The sequence below is a fragment of the Ambystoma mexicanum genome, chromosome 13 (assembly GCF_040938575.1).
Source record: "Ambystoma mexicanum isolate Mex_15411 chromosome 13, UKY_AmexF1_1, whole genome shotgun sequence".
Classification (NCBI taxonomy): Eukaryota; Metazoa; Chordata; class Amphibia; order Caudata; family Ambystomatidae; genus Ambystoma; species Ambystoma mexicanum.
Genome location: NC_090938.1, coordinates 18,297,510 through 18,320,633, shown reverse-complemented (window position 1 = coordinate 18,320,633; position 23,124 = coordinate 18,297,510). Strand labels below are relative to the sequence as shown.

The 23,124-nt window shown below is 48.2% G+C and overlaps 1 protein-coding gene across 1 annotated transcript in view; it reads right to left on the bottom strand.

Moving 5' to 3' along the window:
• LOC138520746 (zonadhesin-like) overlaps positions 1-23,124 on the bottom strand; it is a 220,749-nt gene that overhangs the window by 77,326 nt on the left and 120,299 nt on the right. The window contains exon 3 of the mRNA XM_069633029.1: positions 9,353-10,609. Within this exon, the coding sequence (XP_069489130.1) occupies positions 9,353-10,609 (1,257 nt within the window). The remainder of the gene's footprint in view (positions 1-9,352; positions 10,610-23,124) is intronic.

Here is a 23,124-nt window from a genome sequence, read left to right as displayed (position 1 = left end):
GGTTTGCCTTCATGAAGCAAAACTGTTTGCAATGCAGTTGCCACTTCCTTTTGTTTGCCAGTAACAGGAGTCAATTGTCATTGCTGTTACCACATAATTAGTACTTCTAGGCAGAAGATATTTTCCTTTTGTTTGCGACCAATTGTCATGCCGTTTACAAGGAGATCTCCCTGGCGACTTGATAATCAATGGAAATTGCACCGCCATTGAACCGTTCCGTTCTTTTTCCCCTTCTCTGTCTGTCACGCTCTAGTCTTTTTCCACGTTCATTTCCTGGTCTGCGTCTCTTAACCACGCCTTCCAGCGCCGTTCGGCGCATTGCAACCTCTTGCATACACGCTCCGTACTCCGCTCTGTGTTTACCTTCTCTCCGTTCCTGTTTACAGCATTTTGTCTCCCTGTTCTCGCCCCGCCGTTCGCGGGAGCCCTTTTCTGGCACTTCATTCTTTGTCTAGTTCTAGCCGGCTCTTTGGCTCCTCCTTTCTTTCCTTCTTACCTGCTTTCTGTGCTATCCTCCGGTTTCTCCGCCTCCTTGAGCCTTTGCAATTTGCTTTCCTTAGCCATCCTGGTCGCTGCTCCTGTCCGGAAGCCCATCACATCTCCGTACCTTGCCCAACCTGGTCGCTGCTCTTGTCTGGAAGCCTGTAACATCGCTACAAGAACCTGTATTTAAGAGAGGTTTTTTTAAGCATCCGCTTTTTTCCTCTCTTCTTGGCCTCTCCGGCAGGGGGTCCCTTGTACCCCTGACCCTTCAGGGCGACAGGGTGGCTTCCAACCGTAGAAGGCCATACCTCTTCACAAAAAGAAGATCTACGAGAAGAAAGGGGCCAAACCAAGAGATTTACTCAGAGGAATCAGGTGAGGAGGAGAGGGTTCAGAGAAGAGACATTACTGGGTCTGGTTCTGAGGAGGGTCAAGATATTACTGATACAGCTGGCAGTCTTGATACCAATAGGAGCAACTCGCTAACTATGCTACTAGATGCCATGTACTTCCAATGAGAAAATAGAAAAAGCCACTTACTAACACTCTCACTCAACTAGTAATCAATGTGGTTCTTTGTGGGAACGGTGAATACCTTGTTCATGTCCTTAATAAACTAGACACACAACATATCTAATTCTTCCAATATCATTATTGAGGCTGTATTTCATGCAGGGTTTGAATGGGATAAGAAATAGGTCCGGACACCCAAATAAAAGTGGCCCACCACTCGCCTCCAAAAAAGTGGCCCTCAAACCATCATCCGTGAATCGCGTCAATTCACAACTTTGCGGTCACGATGGGGGCCTGGTCTCGTGCTGTGTGCCATGCTGCTGCAGAGCTTCTGGTTGGATGTGGGTAGTAGCCTGCTTGTGTGATGTGCTGGTGAGTGATATTTTGGGATAAGATGTTGGGTGGTCGGCTGCATGTACGGGTGGCTGGGGGGCTTTCTGAGTGCAGGCAAGTCCGATGGCAGCAGTATGTGCTACAAGCACATTTTGTCGTTTGGCCGGTGGATGGGGTCCTAAGAATGTAGATGTTGTTTTGGGTATTTACCCATCCATTGATTTACTGCCCATGGCCATGCTAATCCCTATGTCCATTCCCACCCAGTTCCTGCCCCTCCCCACCCTAAACACCTGCTACTGTTCTATGTATTCCTCAAGAGCAAGCAAAGCTGAAGCACTAAATGACGAAGGAATCTTTACTAAAATGATCTGACAGGAGGGAGCATGAACTCATGGAAAATGGCGAGTCAGCGGGTATCTTTCAGCGCGTGGCGGGCGGCTAGGGACATAATTCAGGATGGCCAGCGCATGTTTCTCTTAACAGATGCCAGTATGTCATATGATGTCAAGTGCATATCACATATGGTCATATTCATATAATGAACTGCAAAGATCATAGAATGAAATCTGTACATCCTATTAGGCGACGTTGATATCATACGTTAGAACAGTGTTAACAGGGGCTAAAGTCGTGTGCTGTAGCTCTGATAGATACATACATATATATACATATATGCACACACACCATTGAGTGGGAACCATATTTTTTATGCTGCATTAGTAATGGTCAATGTTCAATGCAACACTTTGGGCCCAAGTCGTGGAATTTTTTGCAAGGGGAAAAGTGACTTTTCACTGCCAACAAACACCCCGATTCATGGAGCAGCAAAAAGTGTATTTTTGCAGTGCAAAGTGACTTTGCACGGCAAAAAGACACCTTGCACAGTTCCGTGAACCAGGGATGACTTGTGTGCATTGTAGGCGCACCTTGGTTAGAAGGCAGAGAATGAAGCAAAGTTTTAGAGTGTGTTTTATTCATGTTTACTAAGGATGCAGCAAGCAGTCTGCGATTCCGTGTGCAGGGAATCTTTCAGCCCACTGAAGGCTCACTTAGATTGTTATCATTACTTTCGAATGGGACGGTTCAGTAAATCCACACCCCCACCTGCGCCGTTGCATTAATACCGGTGTTATATTCTGGTGACAGGCCCACCCACCCACTCACTCACGCAATAACTCACAGACACACGGCTAGGGCTTAACTCCTGCAGTTCTCCTTCGTAACTAACTCCTCACTCCCTCTGCCCTCCCCAGTCCTTGGCACGGTTACTTATTAGATTATCATACAGGAGGTGCACATACCAAGAATGCTACAAACCAGCGTACCGAGGAGGAACTTAAGACCACCACTCCTTCAAAGGGGAGCGCGTCACAATCCAGCCACGACCCTCCGGCGTGCGCCAAGGGCCACACCTTGCTCAGTCTGTGCCATCGGAGATCGCAGATTTGTCACGCTCCTCACCTTTAGAACACCTTTAAATCAGCTTACACAATGTCCTGGAGCCGCCCCCCAAAAAGGACTGCCGACTTCACTGCGGATGCCTCCGAAGGACACGGGAATCCCGGCTCACTGCTGCAACGTGTGGCGGTGCCGGCGGCGTGCAGGGCAGAGCAGCTTAGAGTGAGTCTGTACCACAAATCACCAGGAGGCCCCGCCCAGCCCTGCCGCTCCCCCCCAGTGTTCTGTATTGCTCAACATAGTTCTATGACAATGTACATATTGTATAATCAGTTTACTATGAAAGGCTAGTTAATTATGCACTGTGGTTTGCTTCCCAAAGCATTGCAACAAATACATGTTTAAGCACATGAAATGCAAAGCAAAACCTTAACAAAAATATACATCAGCTAAACCTGGGAGGATACGTTCAGTTTCTTGAATTGTCCACATCCCGGATTCACCATTTAACCCAAGTGTGTGATCCTGGGCAAATCATTTAATCGCACTCCGTTTTATCTGCACCTCCATAAGTGATTCACTTCATATTCTATGTTAATATATCATGCTGTTATTTAAAAAAAGCCTAATGACTGTTGCTCCATATATAAGAATAGTGCAATTTGGGTATTTTGCACCACAAACTTATTTGCCACTTGGCGTACTTATGGCAGCGTATTCTAAAGTCACTTCCATGGTGCCTTCAAGTATGAAAGACTGTTGATGCTCCTTTCGATGCCCTTTTCTGTGAAGCTACTTCTGTTGGTGCAACACATATGCAAATTAGGAGGTTTGCATGTATTTTGCCCAAGAGCACCTGGAAAGAGTTCTAATAGATGTGTTTCCTGCATCTGCAAGGGTCCTCCTGTTTTTTGTTGTTTTTTTGTCATGTGTATGTGTTAAAATGCCATCTGCCCCTAATGTTACCCAAAAGCTTGATTGGGGTGGGTTGTGTGAATGATAACATATGGAATTGCGGGCTCTGCATTTGGGAAAAAAGCAGCAGGACTTTTTATTTTGTGGCTCGCCCCCCTCCCCCGTCCCCACACTTGCAGTGCTGGGTACTCCCCAGGCCAGGATTGTGTGCCACCCATTTTTTGTTGCTTTCTATATTCTTTGTGAGGACAGGGTATTCCGCACAAATGGAGTCCCTGTTCTTTGCCCTCCTGAACCCCCGAGCACTCCATGGTGACCACACTTAGCTGTCATTAAGTCTACCCACCTCTCCATGCTGCCAGGAAAGGAATTGTCTAATTTATCCCTCGGGCTGCCTGCTACCTCTGTGACGTGTTTACTGATGCCCTCAATGCATAGACATGTTAGTCGGCCGCCAAATTCCTACTGAACACACCTTAAGGAAACGTGTGAATAGCAGACCCTTTCCACAGAGACATGTTACTGTCTCCAACCTCCTTAAATGGCAGAGGTGGCTTTGGCGATGACTGGTGTGAGAGTGCATATCTGGACCCCCCTTCAATGCTGGTGGCACAGGTCCACCTCTTAGCTTCTCCCTGTGGGGGCATTTTAAAGGCCCCAAACAGAAGTCCCTTTCACATGAACAGCAGGATTTTAAACACTGAAACAGAAACTGCCTGGCCTTTGTTTTTCAAGTAACATTATAGAGCCATGTGGGAAGGGGCCTACCTGTCATTACCAATGGACAAGCAGAATTTTATTTTACAAAAGGAGGAGGAATCAAAGATCCCTGTCACACAGAAAACAGGATTTTTAAACATTGACCAAAATAAACGGCTTGCACAGGTGTGTGCAAATTAAAGCAGTTTTTAAAGTGAAAAAGTATCACTGCTCACAGAAAAAAGTCAGGAAAACAAAACATGATGTGCAGGGTTGACCAAAAGCAATGTATATTATGTTTCACTTACAAAACTCCAGTGACATTTGAAGAGCCACTTTGTCTTCATGAAAAAATGTCAGCCCAACGCAGACACTTTTGCTGGCTCTGGGCAAAACCTCACAAGGAAATCTCCCTCTCCCAGCCTGGATGTCACATTTACCATCTAATTACCATTTGCAATAAAGTGTCGTGCTAACTGTCTCAAAATTCAGTGTTCTCCAGACTTGCTGGCTCTGAAAGCATTGGCTGCAAGAAAAGTTCCTCTTGGCCGGAGCATGACTAATATGTGTGAAAATGGGGGCACCCAAAAGAGCAAGCTTTCAACACAAAGGAGACTGATTAAAAAAAATGCTGGGTACAGGCTGACCCAGTGAAAGCAAATGGCCGGAACGCAGGAGGAGGGCCATTTGTCCCACATGAAGATTTACAATTAATTTAAAATAACTATTATCATTTAGGCCTTTTCCTCAGCCATCCCAAGGCGAATGGATTTCATTTATGTACCATTTTTTATGTACTTTCCAGGCGATTTTGGGGATATAAAATTCATCTACCTGTGACTCAGGGAACTGTAATGGCCAGTTAAACTAGTTTTCTGGCTGATCTGAACATGTTTTCCACAAACTTAGAACCTGGGTTGGGAAACGAGACCTCGAATTTTCCCTCTCGTTATATCACACTCAAATTCGAGTCACATCCATTCTGGTATTGCTTCTCTTTGGGAATTAGTCTATGGTTTTTAGATTCCTGGGTTTTTGCCTTCAGGGTTCCAAAGAGTTTGAAATTTATTTTCTACGTTGTTTTCCAAATAAACAGTTGATTCTTTATTTGCGTTTTTTGGAATTGACAACTGGTTAAAAGCGTAGAGTATTAGACCTCAACCTTGACTAGTCAGGGATGGCTGGTCATCAGAGGTAACTCCTATTTCTTGGGGGGGGGGTGTTGGAGATCTGTTTTCCATATACAGAGGCTCCGTTCCCCTATTAGTTAAAAGATGACGAACCCTTATCAGTGTCGGAGTCGAAAAACCGATCTGATGTAGGGATCTTCCTGATCCGTATTTAGCTACTCAGGTCTCACAGAAAAATCCGACCGGTTTCAGTGGTATAGTGATGAGTGTCACCACTTTCTTCAGGGCTAAAGACTCACACTTGTTTTATGTGCGGTCTGATTTCTTCCGGTTGAGTAGGCTGAATCTTGAATATTCAGTAATAGGAGGTTGCCCTATGGGATGCATGGAACGGGGCAAGGGAGGGAGAAAACAGAGGGGAATGGTCGTTAATAACATGGCCCACAATTTGTCTCACAGTGATGGATAGATGTGGAAACTTCATCTCACCCAATAGAGCTCTTGCAACTCCCATCTATTAGGGTCTCAGAGTCGAGCAGGATTTTTCTTGTTCTGTCCCGAGTCCCGACAAATTACTTGTGCACCTACAGAGAAACTCATTCCGTAAGCGTACAAATGGAAACTTGAAGGACTATATCACACTAAAGTAATATCAACATACTTTTAAAATGCATAATGAAAAAAAAACTAGCTCCATTATTAAACAGATCAGCTCAGGGTGAGCTTGATCTGGAGTGCATTAAAGCCCAAGTGAACACCCTCCATAGGTTCTCCGAAAGGTACATAGAGGCCCAACTGGGACTATGTGCAGAGGGGGCTCTGATGTCATCAGATAGCATATAAAACCCCTCGTTTCGCATCAAAATACCAAAGAGGAGCATGCCAGAAGAAAATGCTTATGGTAAAGCGTGAGGTGGTGTCTATGAATTTAAACAACATAAAAAACGATTTTTATCACTACATTTTAAAAAAAAAGAAAAACACAACTACGTTTTATAAAGGGATACTGTCACTCCGTAAGTAAAGAAGAAAGGAAAAGGAAATGCCTTAGATAAGCCCACCTTCCCAAGAACAGAGGGAGTTCGAATCTATGAAGGGGCAGCACAAGTGAGGAGGAAGAAGGAGATGTGACGGTAAACCTGTCACAGCGGGTCAGCCTCACTTACCTCCCAAACGCTGGTGATCCGCAAACGGTATTGCGCGGTCCGCGTTCAAACAGTAAATGCCGTTCTACGAGTCGTATTTGAAGTCGCTGTCACGTGATACGCATCATGTGTCGACCGCGAAAGGTCGCGGACGGCGGGTCTCTGGTAAAGACACCAAAGAGGGCCTGCACATAGCGGCCATCTTGAGGTGGTATCTAATAAATCAGACTCATGCAGCTGAAAAAGATAATTAAGTGCAAACGTGCACAACCACGCAACAAAAGTGGCGGGAACATAAGATCAAATATCAAATATCAGATCGCTTTTTTGACCCCGACACTGATAAGGGTTCGTCATCTTTTAACTAATAGGGGAACGGAGCCTCTGTATATGAAAAACAGATCTCCAACATCTCCCCCAAGAAATAGGAGTTACCTCTGACGACTAGCCATCCCTGACTAGTCAAGCTTGAGGTCTAATACTCTACGCTTTAAACCAGTTGTCAATTCCAAAAAACGCAAATAAAGAATCAACTGTTTATTTGGAAAACAACGTAGAAAATACATTTCAAACTGTGTGGAACCCTGAAGACAAAAACCCAGGAATCTAAAAACCATGGATTCATTCCCAAAGAGAAGCAATACCAGAATGGATGTGACTCGAATTTGATCTGAACATGTTCCAAATGTGAGAGTTGGTGAGCGGGTGGAAAATGAAATTAGGGATATGCTTAATAACTTAGATATTCCTAACTGTTGTGCTTTTTATGGAAACGGCAGAAAGGTGCCACATGGCTGTTCTACATGGCACAGACTTGGTGGTCAGATTATCTAATTCTCCATGATTGGTTGAATCAGAAAATATGTTTACTATGGCAGTTGCTAGTAAAATTATGAAGTTGTGATACATAACTAGTTTTTGCCAAAACGTTGAGAGGAGGACAAATGACGATTACAAGTGGGAATTGCCATATGTTGCTCCAGACCCCTAAACCAATCCTGACTTGGAGGATGGGTTTTGGAGGAGAGAGAAGGGTAACTCCTAGTGGCAGCAATTATTGCAGGGTACTTTCCCATGATTGTAAAATTGGAGGTGTCATCGCTGCTATATAAGGGGGACTGCACTATGGCAGAGAAAAGGAGAGAAAGACAGACAGACAAGAAACAGACCATCCGGAAGGCTGCTGAACCTTACCATCTGTGTAGTATCCTACATGTATCCGACATGTTTCATTCTTAACAGCTTCGGATGCATGAAATTTCTTCAGGTGAACCTTTCTTTGCACACAATTTTTCACCACCATGCAAACCAGGGTCAAACTGGGGGTTTCCAAATTCAGTGTAGAGACACCTCCCAAATAGGACTTGAGTAGTGCTAGTGTCCAAGTACACAAAACATAGCTGCAAACTTTTTAAGTCAAGTTTATATTTCCCAAAAAAACTTTTGTGCAAAGAAAGGTTCCCCTGAAGAAAGTTCATGCATCCGAAGCTGTTAAGAACAGAAACATGTCGGGATATGTGTTGTTTGTAAAATGACACTTTTTTAGAGGGTAGAGTGTGTTATAATCATCTGGTGTCTGTTCAATTGTAATGTGTGTTTAATTGTTGTTGTAATTCATCCCAATAGGTTTATGTTATACCCACCATGTGGGTGAAACCTTGGGTCTTGTTTTTTTAAAAAATGTTTTAGAAATGTTTCCTTTTACTTTGAAAATGAATTAAAATTGTGAAATTTACATAAGGTTATTGTGTCCCAAGTCCATTTTCTCAGGACTAATGGTGAGAGGATACTACACAGCACCACATCAAGATAGATGTAGAAGTTACTAGATTAGATCACATAAACCTCTTTTCCTTTTTTGTATAAAATGTATGGTCTGGTGTTATACAGGTTTTTTTTTTTTGCCTTTGTTAAAACTGAAACTTACCATCTGACAGCTGTAAGAAGACACCAGAGGAGATTGCCGAGAGTGCATCTGGGCGGAGCTGTCTATTTCTAGGAAGGCCTCGAAGCTGACTCAAAGCTGACTGGGTTCTATGGTGGAGAGCGGGAGGCCATCTTTGAGAGTGGGGTGACCAGACCCCTGCCTTATCTTTCCACAGTGTCCTGAGATGCAGCAGGCTTTCCTGAACCTTAAAAAGAGGCTTTCTGTGTAAGCCCTGGGAAACCCAAAGGTGGCGGAGTCTGCTTGCCTTGAATCCTTTCTCTTTATAGTGGGTGGGGGGGGGCAAAACTGTGTAGATTCTTAGCCTATTTAACTAAAAATATTACTTTTATTAATTCCCTATTTGGCAGAATACTACAGGTTGTATCTTGTTAAAATTCGAAATGACCAAAGCTCACTTCCCAGTGTGCGCTGAAAAATATAGCCTATAATTTAATTGGGTAATCCTTTTTGTCCTGATGACCCCAACTTCTTTAAGGAAGAGGGGTGTCTTTGTTCTTAAATCAGTCCAACTTTGTTTTATTCATCTTCCCCAACACAGGCCTTTCAGTCAGGGGGTCTGAAATCCTAAATTCCCCACATCATTCCAATTTTTCAGTCTGACTTCCCAAAGCAAGGGGTGTCTGAAAAACAAACCACTAAATCACCCAGTGTTTATTTTAAACCAAAAGTGTGGGCGAAATCATTATTGCCATATGTATTTGTACCAATCTTGAAATCCTACTGCTAGCCTTTTAAACCTGCAGGAAAATCAAAATCGCACATTACTGGTATAAACACATACTCACATGTGACGGGTCCTGGGATGGACCTCAGCAGAGAGCTCTGGGGCGTCAGTAGAAAAGGTCCTTCTGTGCTTGAGAGATTTAGCTGCAAGCTGTCAACTTCTTGGGATCCCCCGATCTGCTTAGATTCTGATTTCTGTTGGATCTTGTCCGCATGAACTTCCTGACTGGCAGAGTTCTGAGTGGTCTTGTCACATGTGGGGCGCGTTTGATGTTCTTCGGCTGAGCTCTGCATGGTTACGTCCTTTCGGGGTCTATCTTCGACAGAGCTCTTCAGGTCCACGTGCCCTGTAGTGCTTTCTTTAGCTGAGCTAGTTATTGTCAGTCCGTCTGTTTTTTGCTCTTCAACTGAGCTCTGTAGGGTTGTAGGGTCTGTGGGCCTTTCTTCAGCTAAGCTCTGTAGGGTCGTGGGGTCTGTGGGCCTTTCTTCAGCTGAGCTCTGTAGCTTCATGGGGTCTGGGGGGTTTTCTTCGGCTGAGCTCTGTAGGGTCGTGGGGTCTGTGGGCCTTTCTTCAGCTGAGCTCTGTAGGGTCGTGGGGTCTGTGGGCCTTTTTTCATCTGAGCTCTGTAGGGCTGTGGAGTCTGTGAGCCTTTCTTCAGCAGAGCTCTGTAGGGCCCTGGGGTCTGTGGGCCTTTCTTCAGCTGAGCTCTGTAGCTTCATGGGGTGTGGGGGGGTTTCTTCGGCTGAGCTCTGTAGGGTCGTGGGGTCTGGGGGGGTTTCTTCAGCTGAGCTCTGTAGGGCCGTGGGGTCTGGGGGCCTTTCTTCAGCTGAGCTCTGTAGGGCCGTGGGGTCTGGGGGGGTTTCTTCAGCTGAGCTCTGTAGGGCCGTGGGGTCTGTGGGCCTTTCTTGGGTAGAGCTCTGTAGGGCCGTGGGGTCTGTGGGCCTTTCTTCAGCTGAGCTCTGTAGGGCCGTGGGGTCTGTGGGCCTTTCTTCAGCTGAGCTCTGTAGGGCCGTGGGGTCTGTGGGCCTTTCTTCAGCTGAGCTCTGTAGGGCCGTGGGGTCTGTGGGCCTTTCTTCGGCTGAGCTCTGTAGGGCCATGGGGTCTGTGGGCCTTTCTTGGGTAGAGCTCTGTAGGGTCTTGCCTCCCGGGGCTCTCTCCTCCGCCATGGCAGCTGAGTTCCGCAGTATGTCATGCTTTGGGGGTGTCCTCGTGAGTCTCTCGTGGGTTGCGCTCCATGGGGGTGCAACATTGACAGGGTTCTTCTGATGAAACAATACTCTGGATGGCCGTGAGGCAGGGCGCCAAGTCTCGCTGGGGCCTAAAAGAGAGAGTGAGAGACACCGTCAGAGAGACACCACGGGCCCTGGCAGCACTCTCTTCTTTCCTTTCCCCCATTTCACTTCACTATCTCCCCTTACCCATCATTCCACCCCCCTCTCTTGCTTACCCCGCTCTGATGAGAGAGCAGTTCATTACACACGCTCTACTTAGTAAGCTCCGCTGTCTCATTGGAAAGCAATATGCCGCAATCACACTTACCCATAATTGTTTTAGCAAAAGTACATATTTATTTTCATTTCAGTATCTCTGTCATTTTATTCTATGCAAAGGGAGAGAACGCAATGTTTCTTCTGACAACAAAATCACAGTCGAACGCCCGTCCCCTGCCGCCGGGGGCTGCGAGTGAGCTGCACGCGTGTGCACGTGTGTGCGGGAAGCAGCGCCTCACTGCACAATGGTGACGGCCACTAATAGCAGCGTGGTTATGGAGCAACCGTGGCCCTGGTGCTCCTCGGGGAATTTCACACAAGGAGGCCCAAGCTGATTCTGAGCTCTGGTTGCGCAGGTGTGCCACGTTGCGCAATGCTTGTCTTCCAGGCACAAGGGAATCTTATGGCTGGGTGCTTTTTTAGTGTAGCTGTTTTTAGTAAACATAATGTCTACCTCTGTAGTGTTGGCATTCTTCACTTGGCTGATGCTGTGTACTGTTTGCTGCAATGAGAAGCCGCTGCACAGTGTTTGCGCTAACCCACCAAGCTACCCCTTCCCCTCGGCCCCTTCTTTGGCCGTCCTTCTTCTCTTGGGCGGTTGTATGATATCCCCCCTTGCCACCCCCACACGTCAAGCGTCAAGGGTTGGCAGCGAGATCTAAGGACTCGTTCTGCTGATGGCAGAGGGGTCAGTGGCAGGGGCTGGGCACTTCTAGACAGAGTAACGGGGTCCCCCTAGGATCTCAGTCACATGTGTGCCCCGGGCCCCCACACCGAACCCACGCCCCTCGGGGTTCTGCTTGACATGATGTGACTGCCGGCCCCAGCCCTACCGTCTGTCACAGGCGCCGGCCCGTCGGTCACCCATCGGGTTCCTTCTCGAGCCATCGGCCGGTTGCTTTGGTTGGACCCGGTTCCCCCTCCCCCTTCGGCCCCCAGCAGCCTCCTGTCTCCTCCTCAAGCCCATATCTGAAGAGGGGCTGTTTATACAGAGAGAAGTCTGAGGCCAGAGCTGGGGGTGGAGGCTGAGTTTAGAAAAACTAAATTATACGCCAGGAGAGAGCGAGAGAGACCGCACGCGCATAATTAGAGAACACAAGACATCCTATGTGTTAGAAAGCGTAGCTGCTGGGGTGGGAGAGGGGTGGCGCATCGGTAGAGCAGGAAGGAGTGAAGGGGTCTAAATAAAGAGTGCACAGAAAACATAAGAGAGAAAGAGAGAATGGGCCTGAGGGAAGAGATAAAAGGGGCCATAAGAGACGGCTCCTATTACCAATAGATCTGCACTGGCCGCAGGGGGCGCTATCAGACTCACACTTCGGTCAGCTTGCATTCCCAAACAGTAGCCATTGGTTAGTAGGCTTCGGTCAGCCTGCACTCTCAAACAGTAGCCATTGGTTAGTAGGCTTCGGTCAGCCTGCACTCTCAAACAGTCGCCATTGGTTAGTAGGCTTCGGTCAGCCTGCACTCTCAAACAGTAGCCATTGGTTAGTAGGCTTCGGTCAGCCAGCACTATCAAACAATAGCCATTGGTTAGTATGGTTTGGGTAAGCCTGCACTTTCAAACAGTAGGCATTGGATAGTAGGCTTCGGTCAGCCTGCACTCCCAAACAATAGCCATTGGTCAGTAGACTGCGGTCAGCCTGCACTTTCAAACAGTAGGCATTGGTTAGTAGGCTTCGGTCAGCCTGCACTCTCAAATGGTAGCCATTGGATAGTAGGTTTTGGTCAGCCTGCACTCTCAAACAGTAGCCATTGGTCAAAAGGCTTCGGTCAGCCTGCACTCAAACAGTAACCATTGGTTAGTAGACTGCGGTCAGCGTGCACTCTCAAACAGTAGCCATTGGTCAGTAGACTTTGGTCAGCCTGCACTCTCAAACAGTAGCCATTGGTTAGTAAGCTTTGGTCAGCCTGCACTCTCAAATGGTAGCCATTGGATAGTAGGTTTCGGTCAGCCTGCACTCTCAAACAGTAGCCATTGGTCAGTAGGCTTCGGTCAGCCTGCCCTCTCAAATGGTAGCCATTGGATAGTAGGTTTCGGTCAGCCTGCACTCTCAAAGAGTAGCCATTGGTCAGTAGGCTTCAGTCAGCCTGCCCTCTCAAATGGTAGCCATTGGATAGTAGGTTTCGGTCAGCCTGCACTCTCAAAGAGTAGCCATTGGTCAAAAGGCTTCGGTCAGCCTGCACTCAAACAGTAACCATTAGTTAGTAAGCTTTGGTCAGCCTGCACTCTCAAATGGTAGCCATTGGATAGTAGGTTTCGGTCAGCCTGCACTCTCAAACAGTAGTCATTGGTCAGTAGGCTTCGGTCAGCCTGCCCTCTCAAATGGTAGCCATTGGATAGTAGGTTTCGGTCAGCCTGCACTCTCAAAGAGTAGCCATTGGTCAGTAGGCTTCAGTCAGCCTGCACTCAAACAGTAACAATTGGTTAGTAGACTGCGGTCAGCGTGCACTCTCAAACAGTAGCCATTGGTCAGTAGACTTTGGTCAGCCTGCACTTTCAAACAGTAGCCATTGTTAAGTAGGCTTCGGTCAGTCTGCACTCTCAAACAGTAGCCATTGGTCAGTAGGCTTCGGTCAGCCTGCACTCTCAAACAGTAGCCATTGGTTAGTAGGATTGGGTCAGCCTGCACTCTCAAACAGTCATTGGTTAGTAGGCTTCGGTCATCCTGCATTCTCAAACAGTAGCCAATGGTTAGTAGGCTTCGGTCATCCTGCATTCTCAAACAGTAGCCATTGGTGAGTATGCTTCGGTCAGCCTGCACTCTCAAACAGTAGCCATTGGTTAGTAGGCTTCGGTCAGCCCGCACTCTCAAACAGTAGCCATTGGTTAGTAGGCTTCGGTCAGCCCGCGCTCTCAAACAGTAGCCATTGGTTAGTAGGCTTCGGTCAGCCTGAATTCTCAAACAGTAGCCATTGGTTAGTAGACTTCGGTCAATCCGCACTCCCAAACAGTAGCCATTGGTTAGTAGGCTGCAGTCAGCCTGCACTCTCAAACAGTAGCCATTGGTTAGTAGGCTTCGGTCAGCCTGAACTCTCAAACAGTAGCCATTGGTTAGTAGGCTGCGGTCAGCCTGCACTCTCAAACAGTAGCCGTTGGTTAGTAGGCTTCTGTCAGCCTGAACACTCATACAGTAGCCATTGGTTAGTAGGCTGCGGTCAGTCTGCACTCCCAAACAGTAGCCAATGGTCAGTAGGCTTCGGTCAGCCTTTGCTCTCAAACAGTAGCCATTGGTCAGTAGACTGTGGTCAGCCTGCACTCTCAAACTAGCCATTGGTCAGTACACTGCGGTCAGCCTAAACTCTCAAACAGTAGCCATTGGTCAGTAGGCTTCGGTCAGCCTGAACTCTCAAACAGTAGCCGTTGGTCAGTAGGCCTTGGTCAGCCTGCACTCTCAAACAGTAGCCATTGGTCAGTAGGCCTTGGTCAGTCTGCACTCTCAAACAGTAGCCATTGGTTAGTAGGCTTGGGTCAGCCTGCACTCTCAAGCAGTCATTGGTTAGTAGGCTTCGGTCAGCCTGCACTCTCAAACAGTAGCCAATGGTTAATAGGCTTCGGTCAGCCTGCATTTCCAAACAGTAGCCATTGGTTAGTATGCTTCGGTCAGCCTGCACTCTCAAACAGTAGCCATTGGTTAGTAGGCTTGGGTCAGCCTGCACTCTCAAGCAGTCATTGGTTAGTAGGCTTCGGTCAGCCTGCACTCTCAAACAGTAGCCAATGGTTAATAGGCTTCGGTCAGCCTGCATTTCCAAACAGTAGCCATTGGTTAGTAGGCTTGGGTCAGCCTGCACTCTCAAGCAGTCATTGGTTAGTGGGCTGCGGTCAGCGTGCACTCTCAAACAGTAGCCATTGGTCAGTAGACTTTGGTCAGCCTGCACTCTCAAACAGTAGCCATTGGTTAGTAAGCTTTGGTCAGCCTGCACTCTCAAATGGTAGCCATTGGATAGTAGGTTTCGGTCAGCCTGCACTCTCAAACAGTAGCCATTGGTCAGTAGGCTTCGGTCAGCCTGCCCTCTCAAATGGTAGCCATTGGATAGTAGGTTTCGGTCAGCCTGCACTCTCAAAGAGTAGCCATTGGTCAGTAGGCTTCAGTCAGCCTGCCCTCTCAAATGGTAGCCATTGGATAGTAGGTTTCGGTCAGCCTGCACTCTCAAAGAGAAGCCATTGGTCAAAAGGCTTCGGTCAGCCTGCACTCAAACAGTAACCATTGGTTAGTAAGCTTTGGTCAGCCTGCACTCTCAAATGGTAGCCATTGGATAGTAGGTTTCGGTCAGCCTGCACTCTCAAACAGTAGCCATTGGTCAGTAGGCTTCGGTCAGCCTGCCCTCTCAAATGGTAGCCATTGGATGGTAGGTTTCGGTCAGCCGGCACTCTTAAAGAGTAGCCATTGGTCAGTAGGCTTCAGTCAGCCTGCACTCAAACAGTAACAATTGGTTAGTAGACTGCGGTCAGCGTGCACTCTCAAACAGTAGCCATTGGTCAGTAGACTTTGGTCAGCCTGCACTTTCAAACAGTAGCCATTGTTAAGTAGGCTTCGGTCAGTCTGCACTCTCAAACAGTAGCCATTGGTCAGTAGGCTTCGGTCAGCCTGCACTCTCAAACAGTAGCCATTGGTTAGTAGGATTGGGTCAGCCTGCACTCTCAAACAGTCATTGGTTAGAAGGCTTCGGTCATCCTGCATTCTCAAACAGTAGCCAATGGTTAGTAGGCTTCGGTCAGCCTGCACTCCCAAACAGTAGCCATTGGTGAGTATGCTTCGGTCAGCCTGCACTCTCAAACAGTAGCCATTGGTTAATAGGCTTCAGTCAGCCTGCACTCTCAAACAGTAGCCATTGCTTAGTAGACTGCGGTCAGCCTGCACTCTCAAACAGTAGCCATTGGTTAGTAGGCTTCGGTCAGCCCGCACTCTCAAACAGTAGCCATTGGTTAGTAGGCTTCGGTCAGCCCGCGCTCTCAAACAGTAGCCATTGGTTAGTAGTCTTCGGTCAGCCTGAATTCTCAAACAGTAGCCATTGGTTAGTAGACTTCGGTCAATCCGCACTCCCAAACAGTAGCCATTGGTTAGTAGACTTCGGTCAATCCGCACTCCCAAACAGTAGCCATTGGTTAGTAGGCTGCAGTCAGCCTGCACTCTCAAACAGTAGCCATTGGTTAGTAGGCTTCGGTCAGCCTGAACTCTCAAACAGTAGCCATTGGTTAGTAGGCTGCGGTCAGCCTGCACTCTCAAACAGTAGCCGTTGGTTAGTAGGCTTCTGTCAGCCTGAACACTCATACAGTAGCCATTGGTTAGTAGGCTGCGGTCAGTCTGCACTCCCAAACAGTAGCCAATGGTCAGTAGGCTTCGGTCAGCCTTTGCTCTCAAACAGTAGCCATTGGTCAGTAGACTGTGGTCAGCCTGCACTCTCAAACTAGCCATTGGTCAGTACACTGCGGTCAGCCTAAACTCTCAAACAGTAGCCATTGGTCAGTAGGCTTCGGTCAGCCTGAACTCTCAAACAGTAGCCGTTGGTCAGTAGGCCTTGGTCAGCCTGCACTCTCAAACAGTAGCCATTGGTCAGTAGGCCTTGGTCAGTCTGCACTCTCAAACAGTAGCCATTGGTTAGTAGGCTTGAGTCAGCCTGCACTCTCAAGCAGTCATTGGTTAGTAGGCTTCGGTCAGCCTGCACTCTCAAACAGTAGCCAATGGTTAATAGGCTTCGGTCAGCCTGCATTTCCAAACAGTAGCCATTGGTTAGTATGCTTCGGTCAGCCTGCACTCTCAAACAGTAGCCATTGGTTAGTAGGCTTGGGTCAGCCTGCACTCTCAAGCAGTCATTGGTTAGTAGGCTTCGGTCAGCCTGCACTCTCAAACAGTAGCCAATGGTTAATAGGCTTCGGTCAGCCTGCATTTCCAAACAGTAGCCATTGGTTAGTAGGCTTGGGTCAGCCTGCACTCTCAAGCAGTCATTGGTTAGTGGGCTGCGGTCAGCGTGCACTCTCAAACAGTAGCCATTGGTCAGTAGACTTTGGTCAGCCTGCACTCTCAAACAGTAGCCATTGGTTAGTAAGCTTTGGTCAGCCTGCACTCTCAAATGGTAGCCATTGGATAGTAGGTTTCGGTCAGCCTGCACTCTCAAACAGTAGCCATTGGTCAGTAGGCTTCGGTCAGCCTGCCCTCTCAAATGGTAGCCATTGGATAGTAGGTTTCGGTCAGCCTGCACTCTCAAAGAGTAGCCATTGGTCAGTAGGCTTCAGTCAGCCTGCCCTCTCAAATGGTAGCCATTGGATAGTAGGTTTCGGTCAGCCTGCACTCTCAAAGAGAAGCCATTGGTCAAAAGGCTTCGGTCAGCCTGCACTCAAACAGTAACCATTGGTTAGTAAGCTTTGGTCAGCCTGCACTCTCAAATGGTAGCCATTGGATAGTAGGTTTCGGTCAGCCTGCACTCTCAAACAGTAGCCATTGGTCAGTAGGCTTCGGTCAGCCTGCCCTCTCAAATGGTAGCCATTGGATAGTAGGTTTCGGTCAGCCTGCACTCTTAAAGAGTAGCCATTGGTCAGTAGGCTTCAGTCAGCCTGCACTCAAACAGTAACAATTGGTTAGTAGACTGCGGTCAGCGTGCACTCTCAAACAGTAGCCATTGGTCAGTAGACTTTGGTCAGCCTGCACTTTCAAACAGTAGCCATTGTTAAGTAGGCTTCGGTCAGTCTGCACTCTCAAACAGTAGCCATTGGTCAGTAGGCTTCGGTCAGCCTGCACTCTCAAACAGTAGCCATTGGTTAGTAGGATTGGGTCAGCCTGCACTCTCAAACAGTCATTGGTTAGAAGGCTTCGGTCATCCTGCATTCTCAAACAGTAGCCAATGGTTAGTAGGCTTCGGTCAGCCTGCACTCCCAAACAGTAGCCATTGGTGAGTATGCTTCGGTCAGCCTGCACTCTCAAACAGTAGCCATTGGTTAATAGGCTTCAGTCAGCCTGCACTCTCAAACAGTAGCCATTGCTTAGTAGACTGCGGTCAGCCTGCACTCTCAAACAGTAGCCATTGGTTAGTAGGCTTCGGTCAGCCCGCACTCTCAAACAGTAGCCATTGGTTAGTAGGCTTCGGTCAGCCCGCGCTCTCAAACAGTAGCCATTGGTTAGTAGGCTTCGGTCAGCCTGAATTCTCAAACAGTAGCCATTGGTTAGTAGACTTCGGTCAATCCGCACTCCCAAACAGTAGCCATTGGTTAGTAGGCTGCAGTCAGCCTGCACTCTCAAACAGTAGCCATTGGTTAGTAGGCTTCGGTCAGCCTGAACTCTCAAACAGTAGCCATTGGTTAGTAGGCTGCGGTCAGCCTGCACTCTCAAACAGTAGCCGTTGGTTAGTAGGCTTCTGTCAGCCTGAACACTCATACAGTAGCCATTGGTTAGTAGGCTGCGGTCAGTCTGCACTCCCAAACAGTAGCCAATGGTCAGTAGGCTTCGGTCAGCCTTTGCTCTCAAACAGTAGCCATTGGTCAGTAGACTGTGGTCAGCCTGCACTCTCAAACTAGCCATTGGTCAGTACACTGCGGTCAGCCTAAACTCTCAAACAGTAGCCATTGGTCAGTAGGCTTCGGTCAGCCTGAACTCTCAAATAGTAGCCGTTGGTCAGTAGGCCTTGGTCAGCCTGCACTCTCAAACAGTAGCCATTGGTCATTAGGCCTTGGTCAGTCTGCACTCTCAAACAGTAGCCATTGGTTAGTAGGCTTGGGTCAGCCTGCACTCTCAAGCAGTCATTGGTTAGTAGGCTTCGGTCAGCCTGCACTCTCAAACAGTAGCCAATGGTTAATAGGCTTCGGTCAGCCTGCATTTCCAAACAGTAGCCATTGGTTAGTATGCTTCGGTCAGCCTGCACTCTCAAACAGTAGCCATTGGTTAATAGGCTTCAGTCAGCCTGCACTCTCAAACAGTAGCCATTGGTTATTAGGCTTCGGTCAGCCTGAACTCTCAAACAGTAGCCATTGGTTAGTAGACTTCGGTCAGCCTGCACTCCCAAACAGTAGCCATCGGTTAGTAGGCTGCGGTCAGCCTGCACTCTCAAACAGTAGCCATTGGTTAGTAGGCTTTGGTTAGCCTGAACTCTCAAACAGTATCCATTGGTTAGTAGTCTTCGGTCAGCCCGCACTCTCAAACAGTAGCCATTGGTTAGTAGGCTTTGGTTAGCCTGAACTCTCAAACAGTAGCCATTGGTTAGTAGTCTTCGGTCAGCCCGCACTCTCAAACAGTAGCCAATGGTTAATAGGCTTCGGTCAGCCTGCACTTCCAAACAGTAGCCATTGGTTAGTATGCTTCGGTCAGCCTGCACTCTCAAACAGTAGCCATTGGTTAATAGGCTTCAGTCAGCCTGCACTCTCAAACATTAGCCATTGGTTATTAGGCTTCGGTCAGCTTAGTAGGCTTTGGTTAGCCTGAACTCTCAAACAGTAGCCATTGGTTAGTAGGCTTCGGTCAGCTTAGTAGGCTTTGGTTAGCCTGAACTCTCAAACAGTAGCCATTGGTCAGTAGACTGTGGTCAGCCTGCACTCTCAAACAGTAGCCATTGGTCAGTAGAATGCAGTCAGCCTGCACGCTCAAACAGTAGCATTGGTCAGTAGACTGCGGTCAGCCTACAATCCCAAACAGTAGCCAATGGTGATCCGATGCTTTCACCCGTGATCATGAACCAGCCCACACTTTCACATGGCCTTTTCACCTCTGTACTGTAAGTATGGCTGTTATTTCATAATATATCAGGAAACCTAACTTTCAAGGCTCCTGCGCACAAATGCTGAAAGTCTGTACAACAGGGTTATGTCGGCTGGCAGCTACCATGCTACTGGGGGGAGCAGCATTGCCTCCTGACAGTACCCGAGAAGCAGTGTGGCAGCGTTTAGGCAATCGGGGCACGCCAATATGGAAGCCCATGATTCTCACGGATCAAGACTGCACTTCTCAACAGGTCCCCCCCCCCCCCCCCCGGCAGAAGTGAGTAGTGCTCTCCACCTTTCAGATCTGGATTCTGACCTTGGTTTTCGATTGTGTTTTTGGCTTGCTCTGGACTTTCCTGGATATGGCGGGTTCGGTTTGTCTTCCTGGACCCTTTTACCTGGATCGCCTTGTGGTTTCCATCTTGGCCCCGCGTCAATCTCTCAGTCTGGACCTGGCCCCTGTTGTCATCATAAAAGGTTACTGTTAAAGTACTTTCCTGTCTCGGATTCCGCTCTTAGGAGTCCCGGCCTGTCTGGGTCCCTCCATTAATTTTAGTTTCTGTATCACATCATATGGACCGGCTGTGCACCTGAAAACGTCCCTAGTTTGGGCTCGAGTGGGAGCAGGGGGGAAGCTGGAGGGGCTGGAGTAGTTTATCTCTTGTGACCAGTCATTGCTTGGTCTTCCTTTTCAGCTGGGAGAGAAGCTGGTGATGTTACTCCTTGCATTGCACTCCAGCCCTTGACACCCGAGTTCTGCCATTCTCACGGGCCCCACAGAGGATAGCCATCAGGAAGGTTTCCCCAATTTGGCTCACACAGCAGAAATGAGTTTGGTCAGGCCAGTCACTCACATAATAGTGATTGAGTGGCCTATGTTGCCAGCCAGTAGCCCGTGGGTGGCAAGCACTCTCAAATAGTAGGCCCGGTCCGTCTATGTATCCCACCTTTGAAAATACACAGCAAATGGTTGCCCCTAGTACTCATCAGTAGCAAGGACTTTGCTGCGGGTATTGCCCAGTATCAGTGGGTGGTGCTCATGACAAGCTGTCAGTAAGTGCCCGTGGGTCACCCGTGCAACATTCTCGGTGAATAGTAATGGACCCAATCAGGCCGCACGCTGACAGACTAGCCAATGGCAATGAAGCGGTCACTGCAAAATCTCACCCAGTACCAATGGACCCAATCAGGCCGCACGCTGACAGACTAGCCAATGGCAATGAAGCGGTCACTGCAAAATCTCACCCAGTACCAATGGACCCAATCAGGCCGCACGCTGACAGACTAGCCAATGGCAATGAAGCGGTCACTGCAAAATCTCACCCAGTACCAATGGACCCAATCAGGCCGCACGCTGACAGACTAGCCAATGGCAATGAAGCGGTCACTGCAAAATCTCACCCAGTACCAATGGACCCAATCAGGCCGCACGCTGACAGACTAGCCAATGGCAATGAAGCGGTCACTGCAAAATCTCACCCAGTACCAATGGACCCAATCAGGCCGCACGCTGACAGACTAGCCAATGGCAATGAAGGGTCACTGCAAACTCTCACCCAGTACCAATGGACCCAATCAGGCCGCACGCTGACAGACTAGCCAATGGCAATGAAGCGGTCACTGCAAACTCTCACCCAGTACCAATGGACCCAATCAGGCCGCACGCTGACAGACTAGCCAATGGCAATGAAGACGTCACTGCAAAATCTCACCCAGTACCAATGGACCCAATCAGGCCGCACGCTGACAGACTAGCCAATGGCAATGAAGGGTCACTGCAAACGCTCACCCAGTACCAATGGACCAAATCAGGCCGCACGCTGACAGACTAGCCAATGGCAATGAAGCGGTCACTGCAAAATCTCACCCAGTACTAATGGACCCAATCAGGCCGCACGCTGACAGACTAGCCAATGGCAATGAAGGGTCACTGCAAACTCTCACCCAGTACCAATGATTCAGGGTACACGCTGACAGTCTTGCCAATGGCAATGAAGGGTCACTGCAAACTCTCACCCAGTAGCAATGGTTCAGGGCACGTTCTGTCCCAATACCTTTGGGTGCCCTCTGTCCAGGGTCCTACCTCGAACCAATCCCAATGCAGTGGAAGGTTCTACACTCCCACCTGTTGACCCTCAGGCTGCTGGGATATGCGGGAACAGGCCATTGTGCCAGGCATGTACGAGTGCGCGAAGGCTCAGAGAAGCAAACCTTGAATCGTGTTTAGCAAAACATGAGGCAAGAGCCTGTATTTACTCTCAGTCTGAAATTAATGCAGCATTATGTCTGAGGGCAGGGGCGGGAGGGGTGGGGGTTACCATATCTCCGAGCAGGGCTGGAGGTGCTTCAAGACCGACCAGAATGAAGTTTGGGAACGTGGAGGCAGTGGCAGAAAGAAGGAATGCCAGATAGGAGCGTGTGACTGAGTACTGGCAGGAGTGGCTGGGTTGAAGGGTCACAGAATGAGAAGTGAGTAACTGGAAGAGAAAAAACAAAGAGTGAGTGAGTGAGAAAATTACAGATTGAGGCGTGGGTACATGGAGGAGAAAGTGACTGAAAGGAGGGAGTTTCTGAAAAAGTCACAGATTATGCAGCGAAACGGGAGGGCAAAGTGACTGAACGGGGGAGTGATTGGAGATATCACAGATTAAGAGGTGAGTACCTGGAGGAGTGACTGAAAGGGGGAAGTGATTCAAGAAGTCACAGATTAAGAGGTGAGTACCTGGAGGAGTGACTGAAAGGGGGAGTGATTGGAGAAGTCACAGATTAAGAGGTGAGTAACTGGAGAAGTCTGACTGTAGGAAGTGAGGGACTGAAGCAATCAGCTATTGAGTGAGGAATGAATAACTAGAGGACTAAGTACTGAAATGAGTGAGTGATTGAAGAAGTCAAACATTCCGGGATGCGTAATTGGTGGATTAAGCTACTGAAAGGAGTGAGTGATTGAAGAAGTCACAGATTGAGGGTTGAGTACCTGGAGGCATAACAGAAAGGAGTGGGTAAGTGAAGAAATCACAGATATTGAGGGTTTAGTAACTGGAGGAGTGACAGAAAGGAGTGGGTAAGTGAAGAAGTCACAGATTGAGGGTTTAGTAACTGGAGACATAACAGAAAGCAGTGTGTAAGTGAAGAAGTCACAGATATTGAGGGTTTACTAACTGGAGGAGTGACAGAAAGGAGTGGGTAAGTGAAGAAGTCACAGATTGAGGGTTTAGTAACTGGAGACATAACAGAAAGCAGTGTGTAAGTGAAGAAGTCACAGATATTGAGGGTTTAGTAATTGGAGGAGTGACAGAAATGAGTGGGTAAGTGAAGAAGTCACAGATATTGAGGGTTTAGTAACTGGAGGAGTGACAGAAAGGAGTGGCTAAGTGAAGAAGTCACAGATATTGAGGGTTTAGTAACTGGAGGAGTGACAGAAAGGAGTGGCTAAGTGAAGAAGTCACAGATATTGAGGGTTTAGTAACTGGAGGAGTGACAGAAAGGAGTGGCTAAGTGAAGAAGTCACAGATATTGAGGGTTTAGTAACTGGAGGAGTGACAGAAAGGAGTGGCTAAGTGAAGAAGTCACAGCTCTTGAGGGTTTAGTAACTGGAGGAGTGACAGAAAGGAGTGGCTAAGTGAAGAAGTCACAGATATTGAGGGTTTAGTAACTGGA